Genomic DNA, 23959 nt, shown 5'->3' on the forward strand with positions numbered 1-23959 from the left:
AAGTTTGCTATATGATTTTAATCAAAAAATTATTCCACGGTCACGGCCTTGTCCAAGATAAATTAATACATCAAAATCTTTGTTAAATCTAGATTAAATTTTTATATATTTTTTACTTTTTGTGCGTTGGATGAAAATATTCGATTTGAAACGTGATTTGAATTATATATTTAAAATAACACCCGTGCAAATAAATTATTCGTCTCGATATATTAAAATTAATAGTATGTCTTTTATGAAACGAGTCAACTATATCCATATTTATAATAATAAGTAATACTTTTTCATGAATGACCCAAATAAGATATATGACTCACACAATTGATTCGTGAGACCATCTTTTATGTAAAATCAGTAATTTCAGATACCTTAAATCCTAGCACACCTTTAATTAAAAAATAAATAAATCAATTAGAAGTTCTTATGAGTTTATCATGTGTAGCGTTTTAATGAATCTTGGAATCCATTCTTCCTAGACATCCAACCATGTACTGGGTAATCGTTATTTTGATCGAAAAACAACGTCTGTGGGTTTCATCATCATTCTATCATCTATTTATCTCATCCACTTGCTTAAATGTTTAAGCGCTATGTCGATGCCTTCGTGTTGTAATGAAAATTAATTTTAAACCATTTTTTAACTTGTCAAATTCTAATAATTGGCATGTCCGAATTAACTCGACTGAACTTTATTAAAAATTTTGAATATCCAAGTCTTCGGCTATACAATAGCATGATTCAATAAATCGAGTGAAGAACCCCACCTCAGTTACGTGCCTTATTTATTACAAAAATGGGTTGGATTTGTTTGGTCACGTTGTGTATTGTGGTTAGGGACCAAGCAGATTTTTGTTCATTACAAGCTGTCCCCCTCTAATTTTCTAACCTCATACTCACCCTTTACACTCATTGTTCATACTTATAATAATAAATAATAATTTTCATGGTTGATCTAAATATGAGATTTGTCTCACAAAATTGACATGTAAGACCGTATCACAAAAAGTGATGAGTAGTTTGCATTGTTTCAAGAGTAGGTCTCTTATGAGACATTCTCACGAATCTTTATCTGTGAGACGGGTCAACCCTACCGATATTCACAATAAAAAGTAATACTCTTAGCATAAAAAGTAATACTTTTCATGGATGACCAAAATAAGAGAATACTATTACTCTTAGCATAAAAAGTGATACTTTTTCATGGATGATCCAAATAAGATATCCGTCTCACAAAATACGACCCGTGAGACCGTCTCACACAAGTTTTTGACTTGTTTCAATTGGATTATGAGTGGTCATAGTGGGTACCTACCATGTACGGCATATCTTAGAACAATAACATGTCCTTTAAAAATAGAGAAAGATATTACCATATAATGGTTCTTGAAATGAAAAAAAATATCGTGTTTGATCCGATATATATTGATTTATCATAAATTCATAACGATGTAAATTTTCGGTTGCACTTTTCCGAAAATATTCATAACCATGTAAAAATATGCTTGATTATTCATTTATTTTATTAGTGTGAAGGATATATTAAAATATAATTTATTATATTATAATGTAATATGTATGGATACTCGATATATTAATTATTATAATCATGATTCATATACATAATAATCATTATTTTAAACGTCCATCGCATTTGCGTCTTCACCAATAAAACATGATACTCAAGCCTTTTAAAAAGGTGCCGCTTCCGTCAATTAAGAAAATACTGTGTTCTTCTTCTTCTTCTTTTTTTAAAATTTATTTATTACTGTTTTACAGACTTTAGTACAAAGAATTGGATGCGACAACAGCATACTTTATTGGTGTGTGCCCATTTCAAACATGAAGCAACTTGAATTCAATCTTATCTTATGGTGAATACGTGGGTTTTTTTAATAATAAAATAATATAAAAAATTAATAAACCATAACAAAATTACAAATATTAAAAAGTATAACATTCCGAGGAATAATTTCTCGGATCTTAAGATAAAATTTTAAAATAAATGGCAAAAAATATTGGTCAATTTTTCAAAAATAAAATATGGTCATATTTTGGCCATTATTATTATTTTTCTGAAAAAAATATAAAGTTATATAAATGTCAATGCATATATCTGTGTTAGATAGTAATTTATATCATGCATATGGAATTGTTATTTACACTCTATTTTTTTTAATTATTTGCATTCTACCTGTGCATAAAGTTTATACATTAAATAAAATGTATATATAACAAAAAATTGAGTATAAATAACAATTCTCTTTTATATAAGAATAAAAGTGATGATATATGATGCCTTGGAAAGGGCTCGAGTCATTTTGGACTCGGACATAAAAAAAAAAACTTAAATGAGTTAGACTTTAATTTGCTCTCAGGAGTAGAGCATTTGTAAAATTTAGCCAGGGTCAATCTCGCCCACCCAGGGTTCTCTCGCTCGGACATGGTTCTCGAGTCTGGCCAGGGTTCATCTAGTCATATTAGGGTTCAAGTCACCCGACCAGTATTGGTCACCACGCGTCATTAGATAATCAGTGTCCATGACAAGACCAGAACAATATGGGTCGTCATGCCTACTAAAAGAGGACAGAGCATGGGCAATTGTAAGATGACAGGGCATGAGCAGTCGCCAGATAAAATGGCTTGGGCATATGTAAAATCAGAAACAGTTTCCATGCACTATAATCGAGGTCATCTTCCCCTTATAAATACATATGTTTGCTCATTTGAGAAATATATATTGCATTCTACTGCATTCAATAAATTTTCTATCTACTTAATGAACCTTGTGGTGACTTAAGCGTATGAGTGGCCATGCCGAAAACCTTTCCGACGCCCCACCGACATTTGCTTGTTGAGTGTGTGCAGTTCGTCTGACCCAAGCTCATCTTACCCTGTCAAGGGTACTCACAGGCCAGGCTGCTCATCTGTCAAGACAGACCAGACTACCCGAGGTTATCCCATCAGCCAGCCAGACCACCTAGGAGACCAGGCCAGACCACCCTGGGTCATCCCACCAAGACAGACCAAACCACCCGGGCTCATCCATAAGGCAGGTCAGACTACCCGAGGTCATCCCAACAAGACATGCCAGACCAATTGGGAGACTAGGTCAGACCACCCAGGGTCCTCCCACCAGCCAGCCAGACCACCCATAGAGACCAGGCCAGACCACCCGGGGTCATCCCACCAAAGCAGGCCAGACCACCCGGGCTTATCCATCAGGCATGCCAAACCACCCGAGGTCATCCCACCAAGGCATGCCAGATCACCCGGGCTCATCCATCAGATAGGTCAGACCACCCGAGGTCATCCCACCAAGCAGGCCAGACCACTCGGGGGCTCATCCCATGAGGTCAGGTCATACTAATCCCATCATGTCAAAATATTCACATAAAAATTATACATTTCTGCTCAGTAGATTGCCGCATCCAACTCACTCAATCTATCCGTACATGATCTATATAGGATCTCATTCGATTTTTATATTATTGATATTATTCATAATTTATTTTATGAATCAATTCTATAAATAAATTAAAGTAACATAAAATATAATACAAATAATATCGACATATAAGTCTTGAATTTAAAATCCGAGGATTACATGAATCCGAGAAATGGTTCATCCTCGGGCCTTTTATTTATTTATTTATCATTTTACTATTTTTATGGATTTATTTCCGAAATTGCCAAATCAATTTTGATAATTTCAATTAGACGAAAATCAAAAACTGTACGAACACGCTCCTAAAGCAAACGCTTTTCTCTCTCACTCAACCACAATAGACCATTTTTCTTTCTTTGTTTTATTCTTTTTTAAACCACAGAACATCTCTTTTTTCAAAGTAATATAATATTCTTGGGATTACATAGCCACTCTCTTCCTCTCCCAACTTCCGTGGTCTCCTCCTGGCTTTGGTCTGTACAAAACTCAGCCATGGCCGATTACCCCAAGTACAGGAGGCCAAGAAACCCAAACCCAGAGACAGATCTAAATTCCCTCCGCTATAAACCCACCATCTCCTCGATTCTTTTCTCCAACGACACCACAATTGACGCCTCCACCTCTAAGAAGAAGAACAACTTCACTTCCTCCACATTCAGAGGACTAGGCTGCACTGCCTCTTCACAGGTCTCGGTTCCTGCATCCATTAGAACTTCATCCAACTGGGAAGCCAAGAAAGTGAAAAGGAAAGTGCTCAAGACCAAGAAAAGTAGCGGCGGCAGCAAGCTGTTCTGTAACAACTCTTCTGATGTTGCTAATATTAGCACCAATAATGCTAACCCTTTGTCCCAATCCTCGCTTTCATTGGCACTATCTTCAAGTTGTGTGAGTGCGCCTGATGTTTGGTGCAGTCCTGGGATTGGGTTGACCACCGATGCTGCTTCTGTTGATTGTGTTGTTTCGAGACGGCCTCCTTCTGTCTTTACTAGAGGCAAAATCGATGGGGTCGACAAGATTATTCTTGGTCAGAGGGAGGTACTCGTGCTTTTTTCATTGCTCTACGTTTTCTTTACATTTATTTTTGTGGTTCCATATATTTCTGAAAAATGGGGAATGTTTTCTGCTTAATATCAGCTAAAGGTGATTTTTTGGGTGTTTTCTTGCGTCTCTGTTTCCCCATTGTTCTTTATCTAGTACTACTTGACTATGTGCATTTGTTCACAAGATAGATTTTTTATTCTTTGTTTGAGTATTGTTCTTGACATTAGGGTGCTGCCTGCGGTTCTAATATCACGGGGACTCACTAGTTACTAGTCATTGTCTCATAGTCACAGGTCAAGCATTTAGTATCTGAAATGATAATTTTGGGAGACATCATGTGATTGATATATGTTTTTGTATTCTTAAGCTAATTCTGCTGGCGTGGCATCCTTACCATTTCTAAGGTTTTGTGTTAAACTTGAAGACTGGGTAATCACTTTTGGGTCAATCTATATCCCGAAGATCATCAACCGGATCCCATATCTCAAATGAATTGTTCTGCATGCTTCATTTCACCTTTTTATGAACCTTTATAATTGGATTTGTTTTTTGTTCTTTTGATTTTCTGTTGAATGGTTCTTTTTATTTTGTCTTGTAAAACAGCTTTATGATGTTAAATGATGGACTCCAACTTGTCACTTTAGAGATGAATTTATACTGATGTTTATTTAGTTTTTGTGAATTATCAGCGGTCATCATTTACCATGAGGAGAATGGTGAGCTCAGAAGATATCCCTTTCTTTGATCCTCATGTGGCCTTAGAAATTCCACGCTTCTGTTCTGATGTTTCTGGATCTAGACATAACCGTCATGTCAGAAATGGTTTCCGAGATGGACTTGCTGAGGTTTGTTTAATTTGAGCATCATCCTAATTTTATGAGATCTAGAATGTTATAACTGAAATTACTTTGACAGGCTTAGTTGTTGATCAGTAAACCATCTTTTCCAAGGGCTTCAAAAACATATACACTCACTTGTGTCGAGTACCTTAAATCTTTATGTTTAATTAAATAAAGGATGCTTTTGAGCTAGTACATATAATGGATTTGTGATGCTGGATCTGCCGTGCCTTTGCATCGTTCTGCTATGATAAAAAGCCTTGAAATCTTATTAATACATCATTTAGTTGCCAAAATTCAAATGCAAGAGTCAATATCTCAAAATAACTGTTTTTCATAATATAATGAATATAGCCTCTGAAAATTCCTAACAAATATAGTGACATAGTCTTTTATCAAATCCTTAAGCCTGAACAGAATGTTTGATCAACCTGTTTGCCTACAAAAAATCGATCATACAGCTGAAGAGTGTTAGGTAAGGCTTGAGCGGATTTGTTCAACCTACAATGATGGTATTGATCCACAATGGGCTACATACATTTTCTTATGTGGTCCCACATGTGGGAAGAGAGTGTTAGGCAAGGCTTGAGCGGATTTGTTCAACCTACAATGATTGTATTGATCCACAGTAGGTCACACATGTGGGACCACATAAAAAAATGTATGTGGATCCTCACGAGTCATTGGATCTAAGTGAGGGCAATGCCCCATTATGGGATCGACTAACTGGCTTGAGTTGACAAACTTAATTGGCGATTGTTGGTATTTTGGTACCTTTGAAGCATATCAATGAAAATAAAGTTATACCCACACAAGAATTACTCGAGGTATATGTGATCAGGTAGAATATTTTGTGGCACAAACAATTTTCTAGTTTAAACCAAAACAATTTTGTCAGCTCAACAATTAAGCAGTACAACCCCTACAACCAAATGGTATGGATTGTTGGCTTGTAAAGTGGATTGAAAGAATAAGAAAATAGCCAAGCGGCCCAAGCCAGAGATATGTAAATTGACACGGAGGTATCTCATGTCTCAAATCTTACTTCACTTTTTAATAGCTAACTAGAGTTTATTTGTGTTTCTTGGCTGAAAAATCTGATGTCCATACCATTCAGTGGAGTTGAAAGCTAGTTAAAATTAAAGTTAGACGCCTGTCACATAATGGTTCCAACTAGTTTTCGAAGTGGGTTTCAAGGCATCCAGACCAGTCCAATGGAATCATTCCAGTTCTGGGGATATACTGATTTCCACCTCAAACAGATCAAGTCTGGTAGCTAACTGGAACTGAATTGGTATGAATGAATCCTGTAATTGCAAACCCAGTTCAACCCATCAAGACACCAAATCTGGTTCAAGCCATAAATCACTTCTATTGTTCTGCTTCACACATGAATTAGCTGGGTGATTCTGGCTTGAATCTTGTCTAACTTGACCTATCAAGCATTTCTGGTTGTAACTGAAAAAGATGATGAAAAAAGACTTTTTTGTGAATTTAAGAAGAAGTATCAGTGTGGTTTGCAGATTGTAATGCTCCAAAGTAGTTTGTTGACAGAAGGGAGTCCTGATGTGCTCGATCTACACCGGGATATGAGGCTAGATATTGATAGCATGTCATATGAGGTAAGTGTGGCTCCGTACTTGGCTTTGCTTAATATTGTTGAGCCGCTACCAATATTTGAATGTTATGCCCCCAATAGATATTTTAACTTCCACATGACGCTACAGGAATTACTGGAACTCGGTGACAGTATTGGCTATGTGAACACTGGTCTCAGAGAAGATGAGATAACTCACTGTCTGAGGAGTAGTAAGCTTGCAATGTCGAACAATTTTACCTCACGTTTTCCCACCGAAATTGAAAGGAAATGCAGTATATGCCAGGTTAGCCTTGTGGTATCTGGTACTGGTACTATGTATAGACATGGTTTTCCTTGTTTTCGACAGTTTTTATTTATTTAATTGCTCATTTTTTAAATTTAAAGTAAAAGAAATATAGTGAAAAGAGAATGTGATTCGAAACAGAAACTATGTGGTTACTGGTTAGGCTACAACGATCTATATGGTTGATACAAGGTTCATAGGGCTAAAACTTTTACCACCTCTCTTTCCGTCAGCCTCTTTATTAGGTGTGACATTGGGATAAATATGGTATAAATTTTGTCCTAACTATTAGGTCATTTAAAACACATACCAATAATATTAAAACTGTTTTTTGAAAATATTTCTGATTTTCTAACCTACGTTAGTTAATATATAAACTAGGAGGAATACAAAAAGGATGAGGAGACAGGGAACCTGAACTGTGGACACTCCTTCCATATTGATTGCATAAAGCAGTGGCTGATGCAGAAAAAAACTTGTCCCATCTGTAAAACTGCGGCCATTTCTCAAATCTAAGCCGTCACACTCGGCAGCTCTCATAAATTTTGCCGCTGCTTTGTTTAATCTGTACAGATTTGAAGAACTGCGATATAGACTTTTTTCCGTTGATCATGGGATTTCTGAATCTTTGTCCCTAAATTTAATACCATTTTGTTGTTTGAAACGGAATCTTTAATTTATTGGAAAATGTTCTCTTTATTCAAATTTGTTTGAAAAGTTCCTTAAGTCGAGATTGGTAATGCAAACACACTTTCAAACAGTTGGTTCTCTCCCTCTTTTTTTTCTTTGCTTTTTTTTTTTCCCTTGCAAAAGACTGTTAATCTCAAAACAGAGACAACTTTGGTACATGGTACCGTGAATCAGGTAATTTCCGTGTTTTCTAGGATCAGTCGTAAAGCTGCTACATTCTTCAATCTTCTCGAAAATATTGCACCGGTATGGCTCTAGATAGCCTTTATTAACTCACCAATGTATTAATTGTATGGTACATTTGCTCTAGCCGTTGGCAGTACCAAAAGTTAGAGCTTGCAGTGGCTGACCCTCAACTATACTTTTTCTTTTCTCCACCATAGAGGCGTAATACCATTTTATCCTATACGGATGCTATAAAAAAAACACTGGGTGAGAAACTTTGAAGGGAGGGAGTGACCATCCCTCTCTGGCTACGGATATTGCGGATTACTTAATTTTGATGGTCTCTCTTAACCCGGACAAAAAAAATAATAATAACGCAGGATCTTGACAAAAAAGAGAGGGGTCCAAAACTATTATTGGGAGATGGTAGAAGTGGATAAAGAGCGATTTAGTATATACATATATATATTTGACAAGGACTTAATATATTTTTAAGAGAATGATATTTGTAGTGGGTGTTCGTACAACATACATCATTTAAACACAGAAAAACTAAAAAAATTGGGTGCCTCAATTTGTATACAGAAAACATGAACTGGGATTATAAGCACAGAGATTGAAGTTTTTCACAAGTGAAGGAGGTTTGATATCTGATTCCAGTTCATAAACCAGTGTCTTTTATCAGATGGGACCGCAAAATTCAATTCAATAATTTCTTTTGAGATATTTCCACCTTCGTGGAACTCCACGAGCTTTGCAACAATCTCAGCACTCTCTTGCACATGCTTAAAATCATATGGATTGGTCCAGAGCTTGTTTATAAACTGCATCTTTCGTTGTTTCCCCTCCAATGGTACATCCCATTCCATGTACAGGGCATCTCTTTCCTCGGTCGTCAAACTTGTTAGCCGTTTTGCAAGAAACTCTCTTTCACGCTTCACCGCTCTGATGCTGAATGACGTATTAGATAATTTGAAATCAGAGGCTTTTAACTTAATAATCATCAATTAAAAAAGCTCTTTTTTAGGATAGACAGTGATGAACCTGGATGATAAAGAGATTGTGGGTTCGTTTCCCACACGAGCGGGGCTTGCACTTCCAAGTTTGTTTAGGTGTTGCTGCAGCCATGTCAAGCGTCTAAGCTCCACTTCCATGTATATCTGATCAGCATGATCCCCACTGAAAAGCAGATAAAATTGTGTCCTGTGAATTATTGACACACGGCAAACATCCCACAACTCGAAAATCTGCTGCCTCTGCTCAGTAATAATTGTATGCCACGATGCAGGTGACTCCTGTATCTCGGGAAGAATCTCACCATCATCCAAATTGTGTCCAGAAGCTTCATTTGCTTCGAGCTCGATCACATAAAGACAGGAAGGTAACATTGGAAGGTCAAATAGAACCGAAATGTGTAAAAGATAATGAGATTTTCCTTATATGCTAGTGCATGCCAAAGAAAAGAAACCTACAGGTCTCCCCTGCTAGCTCCCTGCCACACGTGGTTTTCAACGTAATCTCATGGCTTTAGAATATCTATTGATGCCGAAATAAGAAGTTGAAAGAGAATAATTATCTTGCCAGGCATACAAAAAGCTGTTTTTGGTAGTGCAGCTTGGCAACACCTCGGATGTTTAGAGCTTTCGAATTTTTAATATCAGACCTTAATATCCTAGCAATATTTAAATATCTTGTGAATAGGATCAGACATACATTTCGAGTGGAACTAGAACTTCATTTCAAGCAAAAGTCTCAAAAAATTTAAAATTTCGAATCAAACTTGAACTTGAATATACTTAATTCGAGTTTTAAATTTTTATTAATATTCGGCTCGATACGGTTTGATTACACCCCCATAAGTTTACTTACTATCTTATTATTAAAAAAAATGTGGCAATTATAGTAACTACTTTGATAGATTTGGTATGACCACTTCCTAATTACAAAAAATAACATGTATTTTTAATTGACTTATAATTTATTTTGTGTATAATATAATACCACATAAAAGATTAAAAAAAAAAAAACTACTTCCAAGTATTAGAATACGGTCTGCACAATTCTCATTTTATTACTTTGTTTTATATATAAATAAATTAATTGGGTTTTGTATATAACATATTTATGGCGTATTTTAAATATATATATACCGTAGTAATATATATTATATATTTTGAACAATTAATTGAATGAATATTCCGATCCTGAAGTTGTGCATATAAAATGTTTTTTTCATACATAATATATATCAATTTTGAGTTCAGATTTTGGCCATCACCAGTTTTGAACAGTCCAATTTCAAGCCAAATCTTGGTTATTATCACAAAAAACACTTTTTAAGTTTTCAAGTATTGACAAGTTTGCGTATGTTTTTTCATTAGTTTATACATGTACCTACCGTTTTCGAATTTTGAGCACACAATGACGGAATTATGTATTTACGAAGCATTGGTTCTTGTTGTGGTTGGTTGCTCATTGCAAGTTACTTACTCGTGACAGACTAAGTTATCTTCTAGACAGATATTGTGTTTTGTGCAACTATTCTGCTGAATCTGTGAGTCATCTCTTCTTTGATTGTCCTATAGCTAGATCTATCTGGAATTGTATTCGTTCATTGCTTGGGATGCGTAAGAGAATAGGAACTACTGCGGCCGTTCTGAATGCTTTCCGAGGTGTTAATCGTCGTGGTAGCTCGACCCTCAATAAGATGCGGTGTGTGGCTCTCGCTGCAACGGTTTACCATATCTGGGATATCAGAAATAGAAATATTTTCGAAGATGAGCAACCGAATCTTGAGGGGACGATATTGAAGATCAAGATTCATGTGCTTCGAAGTGTGCCAAATGCGTATGACTTGGTTCAAACATTGTTATAGAGTTTGTTGGGGTCTATTAGTCTACTGAAAATTATTGTTGTTATTGTCAAACTAGGAATTTTTACAACTAGCGAATCAAATTTCAGTAGCCTACACATGAAGTACATACGGAAAATTGAATAGCGAATCAAGATTACAAAAGATAACAATCGGATCACAAATTACATGTATGCAACATAATGAATGTACAAAATAATCAGTAGCTGGCAAAGTGCTTTCACGACTTCAATGGTCGATATAGAACCCTGAATTTAGAGCCCATTCCCCCTCTTCATTGTTAGACATCGTGTCCACTTCGCAGGTTCCATTCGTTAAGTACGCATCCCCTCCTGCAAAGCACCTTATCGCCATTTGTTCACTACAGTTGTATGAATCCCCCTCCATTTCACCTGTACATCCTTAATTCAATCAAGAATGACCTATATATATATGTGTGTGTGTGTGTGTGTGTGTGTGTGTATAGTGTTAAAAGCTAGAGTACGTAGAAGGTGGTACCCTTGTGGGTTAGTACTAGTTGTGTTGTGTTGTGGGCTTGGCTATCGAATTCCTCCAAGCAATTCCATTTTGTATATGCATCTTTCACCAAACGTTGTACGTATGCCTGCTTCAAAGCATGAAAATTGTTTCACAATGCTGTCTACTTTAGTGTTTCATGTAATTTTTTGTCATTGTGAAAATAATTCAAGAATCCATATTAGATTATGTTACATACTCACCCCTTGTATTCTTTTAAAGTCGCTCTCCAAGTAAATTTGACCTTCGATTTCGATCTCGACCAGTTGGCAGATGGGATTGATGGTCAAGATGTAGTTTTCCCCATGACATCTATACAACTTGGTGCCCATCACACAAGTCTTAGCATGCTTTAAGGTCGCTTCCCACATTCTGTCCGACATTGCTCCCATTATCTGCACCGTCCAAATTTATCAATTCACGCGACACACACATATATATTAAAGTTGTAGTAAACTAAAAGATTTTTTTTTTTTTTTTTTACCGTTCTAAGTTTTGTGGAATCAACCATGGAAAGCTTCAAGAAATCTTGGACAGTGTGAATACCCTCAGATGCTAGTTTCTGGTGAAATGCTCCCCCTTTTCCTATCTTCTCCAGTCTCCAAACCTCGTCCTCTAAAGCTGGTGGATGATGTTTCTTGTACACTGCGTACAGTTGATTTATTATAACATAATATTTATCAAAAAATATTCCGTCAACGGTCAAACTACCCATATTTTCATTTGGTTCCAACAAATAATGAGTAGGAGAGAGGTTGTGTATATATATATATATATTAAAAAAGAGGAAGGAATAATTAAGTTTAACACAATAATACTTACATTCACCGCGGTGGTCTTTGACAACAAAAGGTTCGGTCACGGCTTCACGTATTCTCATATTTTGCGAGCTGTTCCCACCTTGGATTTTCACCACCCTAGCCCCAAGCCGGAATCTCCTACTCCGAATCCAGCTCGAATTATCTGTAAACTCGATGTCCCCGACCACACCGATGCCACTCCACAAGTTCACCTTCGATTCCCCTGCAATCAAGGGCCGTTTCCCCGTTCTCTCCCTCACGATATACCGAGAAAATTCATCTTCAGTCCATGTATCATTATCAGTACTAGTACCGAGAAAGTCCCCATCCAGGACCAAGATCTCGACCCTGATGGACGAGCAAGGGGGAATATATTGATGATGATCATGGCCATCTAGGATTATTTGAAGAGGGTTGTTGTGGACGTCCAAAATCTTGGTGCCGGTGAATATCGGGAGCGAAAGCCTTTCGGTGAATCTTAATTTGAGGTTCATTGGTATTCGACAGTACTCTTCATTTTGATCAAGTCTTCCTATGGCACCGGATGGACATCTCGGGATCCAATCCAACCGACGAGTCCTCAGTCTATTTTCCACTTCTTCACTTACCTGCAGAAACGTAATGAAATCAAGAATGGATAATAAATTATAACATGAGCTTACACACACACACACACACACACACACACACACACACACACACTCACCACTTTACGAATCAACGGTTCCAAAGTTGAGCACATGTTGTCGAAGAAATTCTTCATAACCACCTCTCGTATTACCCTGTCATCATCACTCAATAACATAAAACAACGGTGCTCGTGAAAAACAAGGAAAAAAACAACAACAATGTTTCTTGTACGTACGAAGCAAAAGATCGCCCGCCTCTCATCCTCTTCAGTCTCGACGTTTGATCTTGATGATCATCGTCAGAGCCGTCGTCACGAAGCCGTTTCGCAGCCATTTGTCAAAAATATTACGTACAGTGTATACCAACTGAACTAGATCGGATTTTGATAACTTAGTTAATTTAGAAACCAACCCATATGGAGATTTATATATAAGGGAGTTGGAATTAATATTAATCAAGACCCCACAAAATAAGAGACTTGAGGCTTACGAAATAAATAATTAAAGTGATGTTTTTATATAATATTCGAGACAATATTTGTCAGAAATTTCGTGGAACAACGTAGGAAAAAGGTAGGAAGGAGGGGTTGGGAACAGGTCGGACGGTGGTGACGCAATCACCTTGACGTCAACTCTTACAAGTCCACTCCCACACAAAACACACTGGATCTGATAAATCTGTGACATCGTATATATATACATACACATCTATATTATCATATAAATAATTTGTATATATATGATTTTTTTTTACATACATATATATATTATATTATTGTTTAAATATATAATTGTCGTCCATGTCTTTTTTTCTTTTGAGTAGGTCTCTTGTGAGACGGTCTCACAAATCTTTATCTGTGAGACGGGTCAACCCTTCCGATATTCATAATAAAAAGTAATACTTTTTCATGGATGATCCAAATAAGAGATACTCTTAGCATAAAAAGTAATATTTTTTCATTGATGACCCAATTAAGATATCCGTCTCACAAAATACGACCTATGAGACCGTCTCACACGAGTTTTTGTCTTTTATCTTTTTTACTTGATCCTTCAATTAATCCGTTCAATTTTCTATTTTAAAATAATTAAAATATACTAAAATTTGAAAGTATTACTGTACGAAACCATCGAAAGATTAATATTAAATTAGACCAATTTGTCGATAAGTATAGATATTGCTAAGAGTCGCTCATATTTGATAAGATCATTACACGGAAATTATCACTGTATTAAAGAACTAAGAGGTCACTGTATTAAAGAACTAAGAGGTCCATATGACTCATGCAACCAACCCCAGTAGAGTACGTTTTAGCTGTTTTTAGAACCGAACTGGCCGGTTTGACCGATACTCGATCACAAGTCCGATATGAACATCGCTTAAAAATCGTTTGATCGGTCAACCAATAAGACCAGTAGGATCGGTATTGAACTGAGTTTTCGAATTTTTTTTAAAAAAATTAATTTTCTTATTTTTCAAATATTAGATTTAATATTTTGTAAAATATATAAATTGATTATTTGAAATTTGGACTTCATAAATATATTATTTTAGTAACAATTTATTTAATCAGTTGTTTTTGTTTTAAAAATATATATAACTATAATTATTATTTTGATTATATTTATATAGTTATTTAGTTTTTAAACTTTTTGGTAAATGTATATTTTTTTTCTATTTATATATAACTTTTAGGTTTTAAAATTTAAAATATATTATTCATTATATTATATTAATATTTATATAATAAAACAATATTCAGGTCCGATCATCCGGTTAAACCGTTTCGACTGGTTGGGCAGTTTTTTTATAATAGAATGATTTGAGCATTGGTCATTTTTGAAAACATTGTTTTATTTCATATCACACACACACATACATATATATATATAAAATAACAAATATATCATATAATTTCATAAAATTTATGGTATCAAAAAAATAATTGAATCAGGTAGTGTTTCCGATCACCAAAAAAGTGATTTTTGATTTTAAAAAATTAGGTTTATATGTTTCTTACACTCAGATTATATGTTAAATTCTACTAATTAGTTTAATTCAAATCTAAAAGCTCATTGATTCAAACATTACTCAATTCTTGTTTTTTTCTTACTTCTTTATAATCTATAAGCTTAATCACTTCTTTAAAATAAAACTATTAAAAACACTCCCTAAATTTGCAATAAGATGCTCGCACTTTAAGTTGTGCAAACTTAAATTTCATTAATAGATATGTCATACTTATTTGTCGAATATTAGTCTATTGATAATTATTTAGTTTATTGAAAGAAAAAAACTTTAAAAATGTGCATACCGATCGAAAATATAAAATTTGTTATATTTCGAAATATGAAAAATAATATTTTACTGTCGAAATATTACTTTTCAATGCAAATATAAATCGAGTAGACTTATTTTATAGATATAATTTTGTGATGCGGTGAACTACTCAAATTTTGTAGGTTTGCTAGCAAGTCTATGTTATACAAGTAAAATCGTTTCTCGTGGTTTCCTTTTTTTTTTTTTTTTTTTTTTTTTTTTTTACAATAGTAATTCAAAGTTTCCAGCCAAATTTCTTACATCGATCGAGGAACAAGTACCATAAATCATATGTAAAAATCTTGTGAATCTTAATGATATGTACTCATTAATATTAATAGCTAACTCATATTAATCAAAAGTTCATCACCTTTGGAGCAAATCTCAGCAACCGATCCAATGCGTTTGCGGTGAATTTCCTGGCAAACAAGTAGCAAACATTGGTAGGCTTCCCATTGTACACGCATTCCGTGCCTATCCTCATCTGGTTCAGCATCTCCACGGTTAGGTCGAGCCGGAGAAATTTCGCCGGGTGGGGCCCACCCTTGGACCAGTCGACCCAAGTCAAAGTCCGGTTCGCGTTCCTCGTCGGGAATTTCATCGTGAGCATCGTGGGTAAGTAGTGTTCGTCCGAATAGCAAGCCGGCTTACAGTATCTTTTGAACAAAAAGTGGTATTTGTGGTCAGATATCACCTCTATGGCCATCTCCCGGTCCATCTCGAACCATTGAGCGCCCTTACGCCATTGTTCCAAAGTCACGTGTGGCATCATTCGCTTGTTGTATCGCCCCCGACCCACCGGACCCAACAGGTCGTAAGATTCGACAAATGTCGTGTGCGAGTAGACCAGGTAGTCGTAGATTGTTTCGAAGTTGAACAATGGAATGCAAGATTCGGACAACAGAATGAACCGTTGGTTCGACATATCCAGCAATGCGTTTGCTAGAAGTCGTTTTTCGGCTTCGATCATGTTGAATTTTCCCCATTCTACTTCCTGCAAATTCGTATACATCTAGTTATAATTTTCTATTTATACATTTTAATTTTAAACTATACAAGTTAGTAGTTGTCCACATCGAGTGGATTCTCCCTTTTAAGAGTCTCGACCGTTATGTGTTGAATTGTTTATGGTTGGGTCACTCGTTCTCCAATGTCGTGTGTTAGTTGTCTCAGGGTGGATAACTCTCAAATATATCAATAATGTCATATCTAATAGGTGTGAGTGTTCATGAAGACGTGTAATTTTGTTTTCAAATGAAAACATTAAAAACTTATGAAAAATTATATAAAAATAATTTAAGATCGAATTTATAATTTCAAAATATTAAAATATGTTGGAGCTGCATCGTCGTATTCAATAATGTTGGAACAAAAATGCTGTCACCTAGCTAGGAAGATTCAGGCCAAAAAAAGAAAAGAAAAAAAGAAATGAATTAATACCTTACTTGGAATCCTTCGGCCATAGAACACCGAATCTTCCGGCATCGTCCCATTAAACGACGGCTGAGCATGCACGTATATGGAATACAACCCATCATGGCCACTGAAGAATCTCTCCCAAAGAGGAGCCAGCGGCAAATTCCCTTTGGCCAGAAACATGAAAGCGACTTTCGGTGTACGTTTGAATGGGAATTCACGAATCTTGGGCACCATCGAAGCTCTCCAGAGCAGTTCCTCCTCCTTCATGTCATGCATGGCAATTGGTGGCTTGATATATTCTTTCAGCCCAATTCTTCCTGCTGGGATCGGAGGCAGAGGCTGTGGACACGGATGAGGCAGCACGGTTGTTGAAGGAGGCGGGGGAGGCGGTAGCAGAGGAGGAGGAGGAGGAGGAGGAGGCGGCGGTGGTGGCCATGATGATATGGATAATGAAGAAGACTGAACGATGTCATCGGTGAATCGCTTGCGTTGCGAGCCAAGTGGGATTTCTTTTAGATAAGAACTTAGAATGATTCCAATGACTAAACCGGAACCAAAGAAGAGGAAATAAATAATGAGATTATGAAGGTAACCTTGAGAATTGAGGAGACTAACGGCTGTGATCAATTGTTGCTTTTCTTCATGTTTGTTCTTCATTTCTGATCATTAATGGAGATGAACACGTACCAAATGCTTTGAGAGGGAGAATTCAAGAATCAAGAAAAATGAACTTTTGATGGTATTGATCAAAAGCTTATATATCCTTGATCATTAATGATTTGATAAATTAAAAGAGTTTTCAAGAATGTTGTGGCATAGAAGAAGCTTGACCTTTCCATTTCCCAAGATCCGAAACTCAAACTAGTAATAGTTTTAGCTTACATCACTCGTAATCTTCGAACCCTCCCAAAATTAAAGAATAAGCACTACAAAAAGAGACATTTTTCATTGACTTGTGGAAGGCAAAAAATACACCTACTTAATATGTGTAAGATTTGGAAAATGAAAGAAAACAGTTTTTATTAAGAGGACAAGTGATTAAAAATTAGAAGTAGCGAAAAGGGAGATGGAGAGTTGTGAGAGAATGGAGTGCCAAGTGGATTTCAAACGTCCAATACTTTGCTTTGTTTCCTTATTTCGAGGGAAGGCATTTCATGTGGACAAATTTTTAGTTGAGACCGTTTTCATGCGCACATAAATGCCTTTATTTCAAGTTTGCATCCACTATTGACGTGGGTGTGTGTATGAGGTCAACTAATGGCTTTCTAATTTCTCTATGTTTTTTTTTCTTCTTTTTTATTGGGTATTAAATAAGAAACATTTTTTCTTTATATTATATTCGTGAATTATGTATGCGTTCATGAAATTTGTACAAAGATCATTCATATGATACAATATTGAATTTTAAGAATTAAGATATTGTTATTGGCATTTAATATTAGCACATTTGCACATAATGATAAGACAATATTTGACTCGTGGAATGTGACGATGACATGATAGATAACAAGTTTATCAATTGTTGTCATTTATCATGTGATATTTGGTGTGTGTTGATTATCTAATAAATCACATCAAATAAATAGGGTGCTTCCTAAGGACAATTTCACTTGATTATCTTATCTCGGGTTGGATTGATTTTGTTTTTATGAAATTAAATCATAGTTATTTTCTATACTTTCGAATAGGCTACCAAATAAAACACTAAAAAACAAAAACAGAAACAGAAAAGCTTTTGATCATCTAATATATTAACAATCAATTAGCGTGCATGCATCATATTCTATTAAACATATTTCACCTTTTTCATTTGAAAATTGTATCTAACTCATCGACTTGGCCACTGATTCGTGTAAACCCACGTCATCCCGTCGTGTGTGGCTGAGGCTAAATAATTATTCTAGTCCTGAAAGCCATAAAGAATTGGAGGGTACAAGCTGAGCCAAACTCACGACTATATCGACTCAAATGTCATGCTCAAATGTTAGATGATAGTATTGGTCCCACTTGCGAAATTTGAGATAATAAAACTCGAAAATAAAGAATAAACTGGACACTGAGATTTACGTGAAAAACCCCTAAAAAATTATTAGGGTAAAAACCACGGGCAAGATGAAAAGAATTTCTTCTATAATATTTTGTGGTATACAACTCACTCACTGTGTTTCCAAAGAGAACACACACTCTCTTAATACAGGAGAACAAACACCTCACAAATATTATAGAACTAAGCACTCAAATGCTTATAAGATGAGAGAAAACTCGAAGAAGGGATGATTTCAGAATGAAGGGGGAGCTCTATTTATAGAGCCTCCTGTCAGTGTGAAAATGCGTGTATAACGCGTTATTCGTCTGAACGCTTCCGTCACAATAAATGCATGTGCATTTCATGTATATTTCTTAGCACACTCTTGTTGACTTCTTTGCCGACATTTCTCTCACTTGGAGATTTGATTGAGAATCAAACATATCTCCACACATCCTTTCAATCTTGCCATTCCCCGCTGCTTACGTTTCTGCTAGACCACTTGAGGATCTACACCACTCAAACTTATCAGTGTTCACTGGCTTGGTCAGAAAATCGGCTATGTTATCCTTTGTATGGATCTTTTGCATATCCACACTACCTTCTTCTACTACTTCTCGCAGAAAGTGAAATTGAACTCCAATGTGTTTCGTCCTGGAATGAAAGGCTGGATTCCTTGCGATGTGCAAGGCACTCTGACTGTCAAAAAACAAAGGAACATTCTCTTGTTTGTGCCCGATCTCCTCCAATAACCTTTTAATTCATATTGTATCCTTGCAAGCTTGAGTATCTGCCATGTATTCTGCCTCTATTGTAGATAACGCCACAACTGTCTGCAGTTTTGAAACCCAGCTTATTGCTCCTCCTGCAAGTATAAACACATAACCAGTAGTATATTTCCTCTTATCAGGATCACCTGCATAATCTGAATCGACATAGCCCCTGAGTGTAAAATCCGATCCTCCATAACATAATGCAGCACTCGAGGTACCCTTAATGTATCTAAGGATCTTCTTAACAGTGCTCCAATGCTCTCGTCCAGGATTCGCCATATACAGACTAACTACTCCCACTGCTTGAGAAATGTCCGGTCTTGTACAGATCATGGCGAACATCAAACTTCCCACTCCTGATGCATATGGTACTCGAGACATCTCAATCTTCTCTGCTTCACTGCTAGGACACATCTCGGAGGATAACTTGAAGTTAACAGGAAGAGGGGTCGATATTGACTTACTATCTTGCATGTTGAAGCGTTGCAAGACTTTCTTCAAATAACTTTTCTGGAAAAGCCAAATCTTTCTGTTACTTCTGTCTCGGTGAACTTCCATCCCTAAAATCTTGTTTGCTGGTCCCAAGTCCTTCATATCAAATTCCCTAGCCATCTGTTCCTTCAATCCTTGGACCTGATCTTTGTTGGGGCCTGCTACCAACATATCGTTCACATACAACAGCAAAATGATATAACCATCACCAGACTTCTTGAAATACGTACAAGGGTCTGCACTCAGTCTGTTGTATCCAAGGCTCATGATATAGGAATCAAATCCCTTGTACCAACACCTCGGCGCCTGTTTGAGACTGTACAGAGATTTGTTCAACCTGCAAACCAAGTTCTCTTGCCTTTTTCCGCAAAATCTTCTGGCTGGAGCATATAGATTTCTTCTTCAAGATCTCCATGAAAAAACGCTGTTTTCACATCTAGCTGTTCTAGATGTAGGTCAACCACCGCACACAATGCTAGAACTACTCTGACTGTTGTAAGCCGAACCACAGGAGAAAATATTTCATTGAAGTCAATGCCTTTTTTCTGAGCATACCCTTTTACGACCAATCTAGCACGATACCACTCCACTTGATTATTGCCATCACGCTTGATCTTATAGACCCATCTGTTACCAACGGCTTTCCTTCATCGTGGTAGTGTAACAAGATCCCAAGTTTTATTCTTGTCTAATGCCTCCAATTCTTTTTGCATTGCTATCATCCACAAGGATACATCCGAGCTTTGAGTAGCTTCGTGGAAACTCGATGGCTCACCATCCTCTGATAATATACAATATGCAATATTTCTTTCAGTGATATAATCTGAAAGCCAACCTGGTGGTCTTCTGTCTCGAGTTGACTGCCTCACATTGGAAACCTCAGACTCAACTTGTTCTTGTTCTTCGTGCTCTGGTACTGCTTCACAAGAAATTTGACCTTCATCCGTCTTATTTTCCACCTGAAATATAGTAGTTTCTGAATTCGGTGTGCCTTTGTCTCCCTTTACTTTATCTTCCTCGAAGATAACATCCCTGCTGATGACAAGCTTGTGGACAGTAGGATCCCACAAGCGAAACCCCTTTATTCCATCAGTATAACCCAAGAAGATACATTTTCTGGATTTCGAATCCAACTTCGATCTTTCTTGCTCATTGTACAGAACGTACACAGGACTTCCAAATGTATGCAAATGAGAATAATCCGTCGGCTTCCCAGTCCACATCTCCATTGGAGTCTTCAGATCAATCGCCACTGAAGGAGAACGATTGATAATATAACAAGCGGTTTTGACTGCTTCTGTCCAAAATGAATTTTCTAGACCTGCAGTCCTCAACATAGCTCTTGTTCTGTCCAACAAGGTCCTGTTCATCCACTCCGCCACTCCATTCTGTTGAGGTGTGTAAGCCATCGTGAATTGTCTTTTGATGCCCTCATGTTGACAAAATGCATCAAATTCGTCACTGATATATTCTCCTCCATTGTCAGTCCTCAGACACTTGATTTTCTTTTTTGAATCAAGTTCAACCCGCGCTTTGAAATCTTTGAAGATCTGGAAAACATCTGATTTCTTCTTGATTGGATACACCCAACATCTCCTAGAGAAATCATCAATGAACGAGATAAAGTATCTCACCCTTCCTAGGGATACAACCGGTGCTTGCCAAACATCCGAATGAATCAGATCCAATATGCTTTTGCTCCTGGCAGTAGAAGTGTCAAACTTTAATCTGTGTTGTTTATTGGTAACACAATGCTCACAAAAGGGTAGTGACACTTTTGTAAGTCCAGGCAACAGCTTCCATTCTGAGAGAATTTTCAACCCCCGTTCTCACATATGCCCGAGCTTTCTATGCCATAACACTGTTAATTTTTCTCCTGAACCAATTGATGCAACAACTAGTTCTGCCTCTTTGTGTGTTTCTCCCAAAAGTACATACAGATTTGCAGCAACCTTTTCCGCCTTCATAACCACAAGCGCGCCTTTCACAATTTTCATGATCTCATTCTCAATACGAGTTTTGCACCCGATGTCATCCAATTGCCCCAAGGACAAAAGATTTTTCGTCAGTCCCTTCACATGTCGTAACTTCTGTATGGTGCGAATGGTGCCATCAAACATTTTAATTTTGATAGTACCTACCACAGCGATTTCCAAGATATGATCATTTCCCATGAATACAGATCCTCCTGAGATTGGTTCATAATGGTCAAACCATTCTCTCCGAGACGTCATGTGCCACGTCGCTCCTGAATCCATAATCCATGTGTCACAAAATTTGTGTCTGCCTTCTGCAACAGTTGCTGCTTCGCTGAATAAAATTTCACCACTGCCTGAAGTACTGGCCACATTTCCTTGAGAACTCTTCTCGATACTCGTACACTCTTTCTTGAAGTGCCCTTTACCGTCACATTTAAAGCAGTAAATATTTTTCTTCTTACTTCTCGACTTTGATCTACCTCGTCTTTGGCTCCCACTGGAGTCACGATCCATAAATCTTCCTCTTATCATCGGTAAAGCCTCTGTCTGCTTCGATGTTACCAACCTATCTTCCTTATTCTTGCGTCGGCTTTCTTCACCGAGAACCGCAGTTAAGACATCATCGAATCTTAGAAAGCCCATAAGAATATTGTTGGTAATGTTGATGATAAGTTGATCATATGAATCTGGTAGACTTTGAAGTAGAAGCTCTGCACGTTCATTTTCTCCTATTTTATGCCCCATGGAAGTGAGTTGGGCAAATAGAGTATTTAGTGTGTTGATATGATCGATCATCGATGAGGATTCTGTCATCCGAAGAGTATAAAGCCTTCTCTTTAGGAAAATCATGTTGTGTAGCGACTTGACCTCGCACATCTTTGTCAAAGTATCTCAGATAACTTTTGCTGTTTTTATCTCAGATATACTTGACAATACTTCGTCTGCAATAGCCAAGTGTAAATTGGCAACAGCATTATCATTCATCTCATTCCACTTTCCATCATCCGTAATCTCCACCGGTCTCTCTCCAATAGCCGCCAAGCAATTCTCCTTTCTTAAAACTGCTTGTATCTCTATTTTCCACAGCATAAAATTGCTTCCGTTGAACTTTGCTATCTCGTACCTGCCCGTCATTATGTCTGCAATAATTTTAGTAGACTGAATAAAATAATCTCGTCTTAAATAAAAAATCTCAAAAAATCTTTTCTGATGTGGAAGATCAGTCTAGGCTGCAACCACAGAGCATACTCAGAATTTTTAAGAAATTTTAAACCAAGGCTCTGATACCACTTGTTGGTCCCACTTGCGGAATTTGAGATAATAAAACCCGAAAATAAAGAATAAACTGGGCACCGAGATTTACGTGAAAAACCCCTAAAAAATTATTAGGGTAAAAAACACGGGTAAAATGAAAAGAATTTCCACTATAATATTTTGTGGTGTACAACTCACTCACTGTGTTTCCAAAGAGAACACACACTCTCTTGATACAGGAGCACAAACACCTCACAAATATTATAGAACTAAGCACTCAAATGCTTATAAGATGAGAGAAAACTCGAAGAATTGATGATTTCAGAATGAATGTGGAACTCTATTTATAGAGCCTCCTGTCAGTGTGAAAACGCGTGTATAACGCGTTATTCGTCTGAACGCTTCCGTCACAATAAATGCATGTGCATTTCATGTATATTTCTTAGCACACACTTGTTGACTTCTTTGCCGACAGATAGATGAAGGCTTAAGCCTTGACTGGATCCTGAATGAGCCAACATCAAACAGGCTCGAATCAAACTGACCCGATTGTATATCTGCAAATTCCTTGCTATACAATGCCTTCTAGCAGAGTTAAGACCAGCATCTCACTGTCGACTCAAGTTTACAGTATGTTGTTTCTCTTTATACTAAGAGCACAGAGAGAAACTTGCTTATCACAATGACTGCCTAATCATTTGACAAGTGGGTTCATTTTCTTGATTACACAACGCAACCAATTATGTATCACTCAACTCAAAACTAGGCTATGGGGAATATCAATATAGAAACATATAGGTGAAGAAAGAAACCGAG

At 36.8% G+C, this 23959-nt stretch overlaps 4 protein-coding genes across 5 annotated transcripts; 1 reads left to right on the forward strand and 3 right to left on the reverse strand.

Moving 5' to 3' along the window:
* Positions 1-3826: 3826 nt before the first annotated feature.
* LOC140972868 (uncharacterized) lies at positions 3827-7909 on the forward strand. Its single transcript, XM_073435328.1, has 5 exons — positions 3827-4480; positions 5176-5331; positions 6849-6947; positions 7053-7208; positions 7590-7909. The coding sequence occupies exons 1-5, from the start codon at positions 3938-3940 to the stop codon at positions 7722-7724; spliced, it is 1089 nt and encodes a 362-aa protein (XP_073291429.1). The 5' UTR covers positions 3827-3937; the 3' UTR covers positions 7725-7909.
* Positions 7910-8586: 677 nt separating this feature from the next.
* LOC140972034 (kinesin-like protein NACK1) lies at positions 8587-9554 on the reverse strand. The gene is made up of 2 exons (XM_073434511.1): positions 9108-9554; positions 8587-9014 (listed from the first exon to the last, which is right to left on the reverse strand). The coding sequence occupies exons 1-2, from the start codon at positions 9449-9451 to the stop codon at positions 8690-8692; spliced, it is 669 nt and encodes a 222-aa protein (XP_073290612.1). The 5' UTR covers positions 9452-9554; the 3' UTR covers positions 8587-8689.
* Positions 9555-10972: 1418 nt separating this feature from the next.
* Positions 10973-13348, reverse strand: LOC140972869 (protein SAR DEFICIENT 1-like). 2 transcript variants are annotated; one of them, XM_073435329.1, is made up of 7 exons: positions 13117-13348; positions 12958-13033; positions 12274-12859; positions 11936-12096; positions 11655-11846; positions 11434-11542; positions 10973-11327 (listed from the first exon to the last, which is right to left on the reverse strand). In XM_073435329.1, exons 1-7 carry the CDS (start codon positions 13212-13214, stop codon positions 11164-11166), a joined length of 1386 nt encoding a protein of 461 aa, XP_073291430.1. In that variant the 5' UTR covers positions 13215-13348; the 3' UTR covers positions 10973-11163. The 2 variants fall into 2 exon arrangements, with proteins under 2 accessions (XP_073291430.1, XP_073291431.1); XM_073435330.1 differs by having other exon boundaries at positions 10974-11327; positions 11434-11539.
* A 2069-nt stretch (positions 13349-15417) lies between these two features.
* Positions 15418-17794, reverse strand: LOC140972870 (glycosyltransferase BC10-like). Its single transcript, XM_073435331.1, has 2 exons — positions 16641-17794; positions 15418-16194 (listed from the first exon to the last, which is right to left on the reverse strand). The coding sequence occupies exons 1-2, from the start codon at positions 17274-17276 to the stop codon at positions 15556-15558; spliced, it is 1275 nt and encodes a 424-aa protein (XP_073291432.1). The 5' UTR covers positions 17277-17794; the 3' UTR covers positions 15418-15555.
* Between the last annotated feature and the right edge of the window lie 6165 nt (positions 17795-23959).

This window comes from Primulina huaijiensis, chromosome 3 (assembly GCF_012295235.1).
Source record: "Primulina huaijiensis isolate GDHJ02 chromosome 3, ASM1229523v2, whole genome shotgun sequence".
In the NCBI taxonomy this organism is placed as follows: Eukaryota; Viridiplantae; Streptophyta; class Magnoliopsida; order Lamiales; family Gesneriaceae; genus Primulina; species Primulina huaijiensis.

What these genes read in the sequence shown, in the direction of transcription:
- LOC140972868 (XM_073435328.1), top strand. Translation starts at nt 3,938, where the DNA reads ATGGCCGATTACCCCAAGTACAGGAGGCCAAGAAACCCAAACCCAGAG. An exon ending in TTATTCTTGGTCAGAGGGAG is followed by an intron (nt 4,481 to 5,175) that starts GTACTCGTGCTT and finishes GTGAATTATCAG; the next exon opens with CGGTCATCATTTACCATGAG. An exon ending in GGAAATGCAGTATATGCCAG is followed by an intron (nt 7,209 to 7,589) that starts GTTAGCCTTGTG and finishes TATATAAACTAG; the next exon opens with GAGGAATACAAAAAGGATGA.
- LOC140972034 (XM_073434511.1), bottom strand. Translation starts at nt 9,451, where the DNA reads ATGTTACCTTCCTGTCTTTATGTGATCGAGCTCGAAGCAAATGAAGCT. An exon ending in ACAATCTCTTTATCATCCAG is followed by an intron (nt 9,015 to 9,107) that starts GTTCATCACTGT and finishes TACGTCATTCAG; the next exon opens with CATCAGAGCGGTGAAGCGTG.
- LOC140972869 (XM_073435329.1), bottom strand. Translation starts at nt 13,214, where the DNA reads ATGGCTGCGAAACGGCTTCGTGACGACGGCTCTGACGATGATCATCAA. An exon ending in GGCGGGCGATCTTTTGCTTC is followed by an intron (nt 13,034 to 13,116) that starts GTACGTACAAGA and finishes TGATGATGACAG; the next exon opens with GGTAATACGAGAGGTGGTTA. An exon ending in AACCGTTGATTCGTAAAGTG is followed by an intron (nt 12,860 to 12,957) that starts GTGAGTGTGTGT and finishes ACGTTTCTGCAG; the next exon opens with GTAAGTGAAGAAGTGGAAAA.
- LOC140972870 (XM_073435331.1), bottom strand. Translation starts at nt 17,276, where the DNA reads ATGAAGAACAAACATGAAGAAAAGCAACAATTGATCACAGCCGTTAGT. An exon ending in GCCGAAGGATTCCAAGTAAG is followed by an intron (nt 16,195 to 16,640) that starts GTATTAATTCAT and finishes ACGAATTTGCAG; the next exon opens with GAAGTAGAATGGGGAAAATT.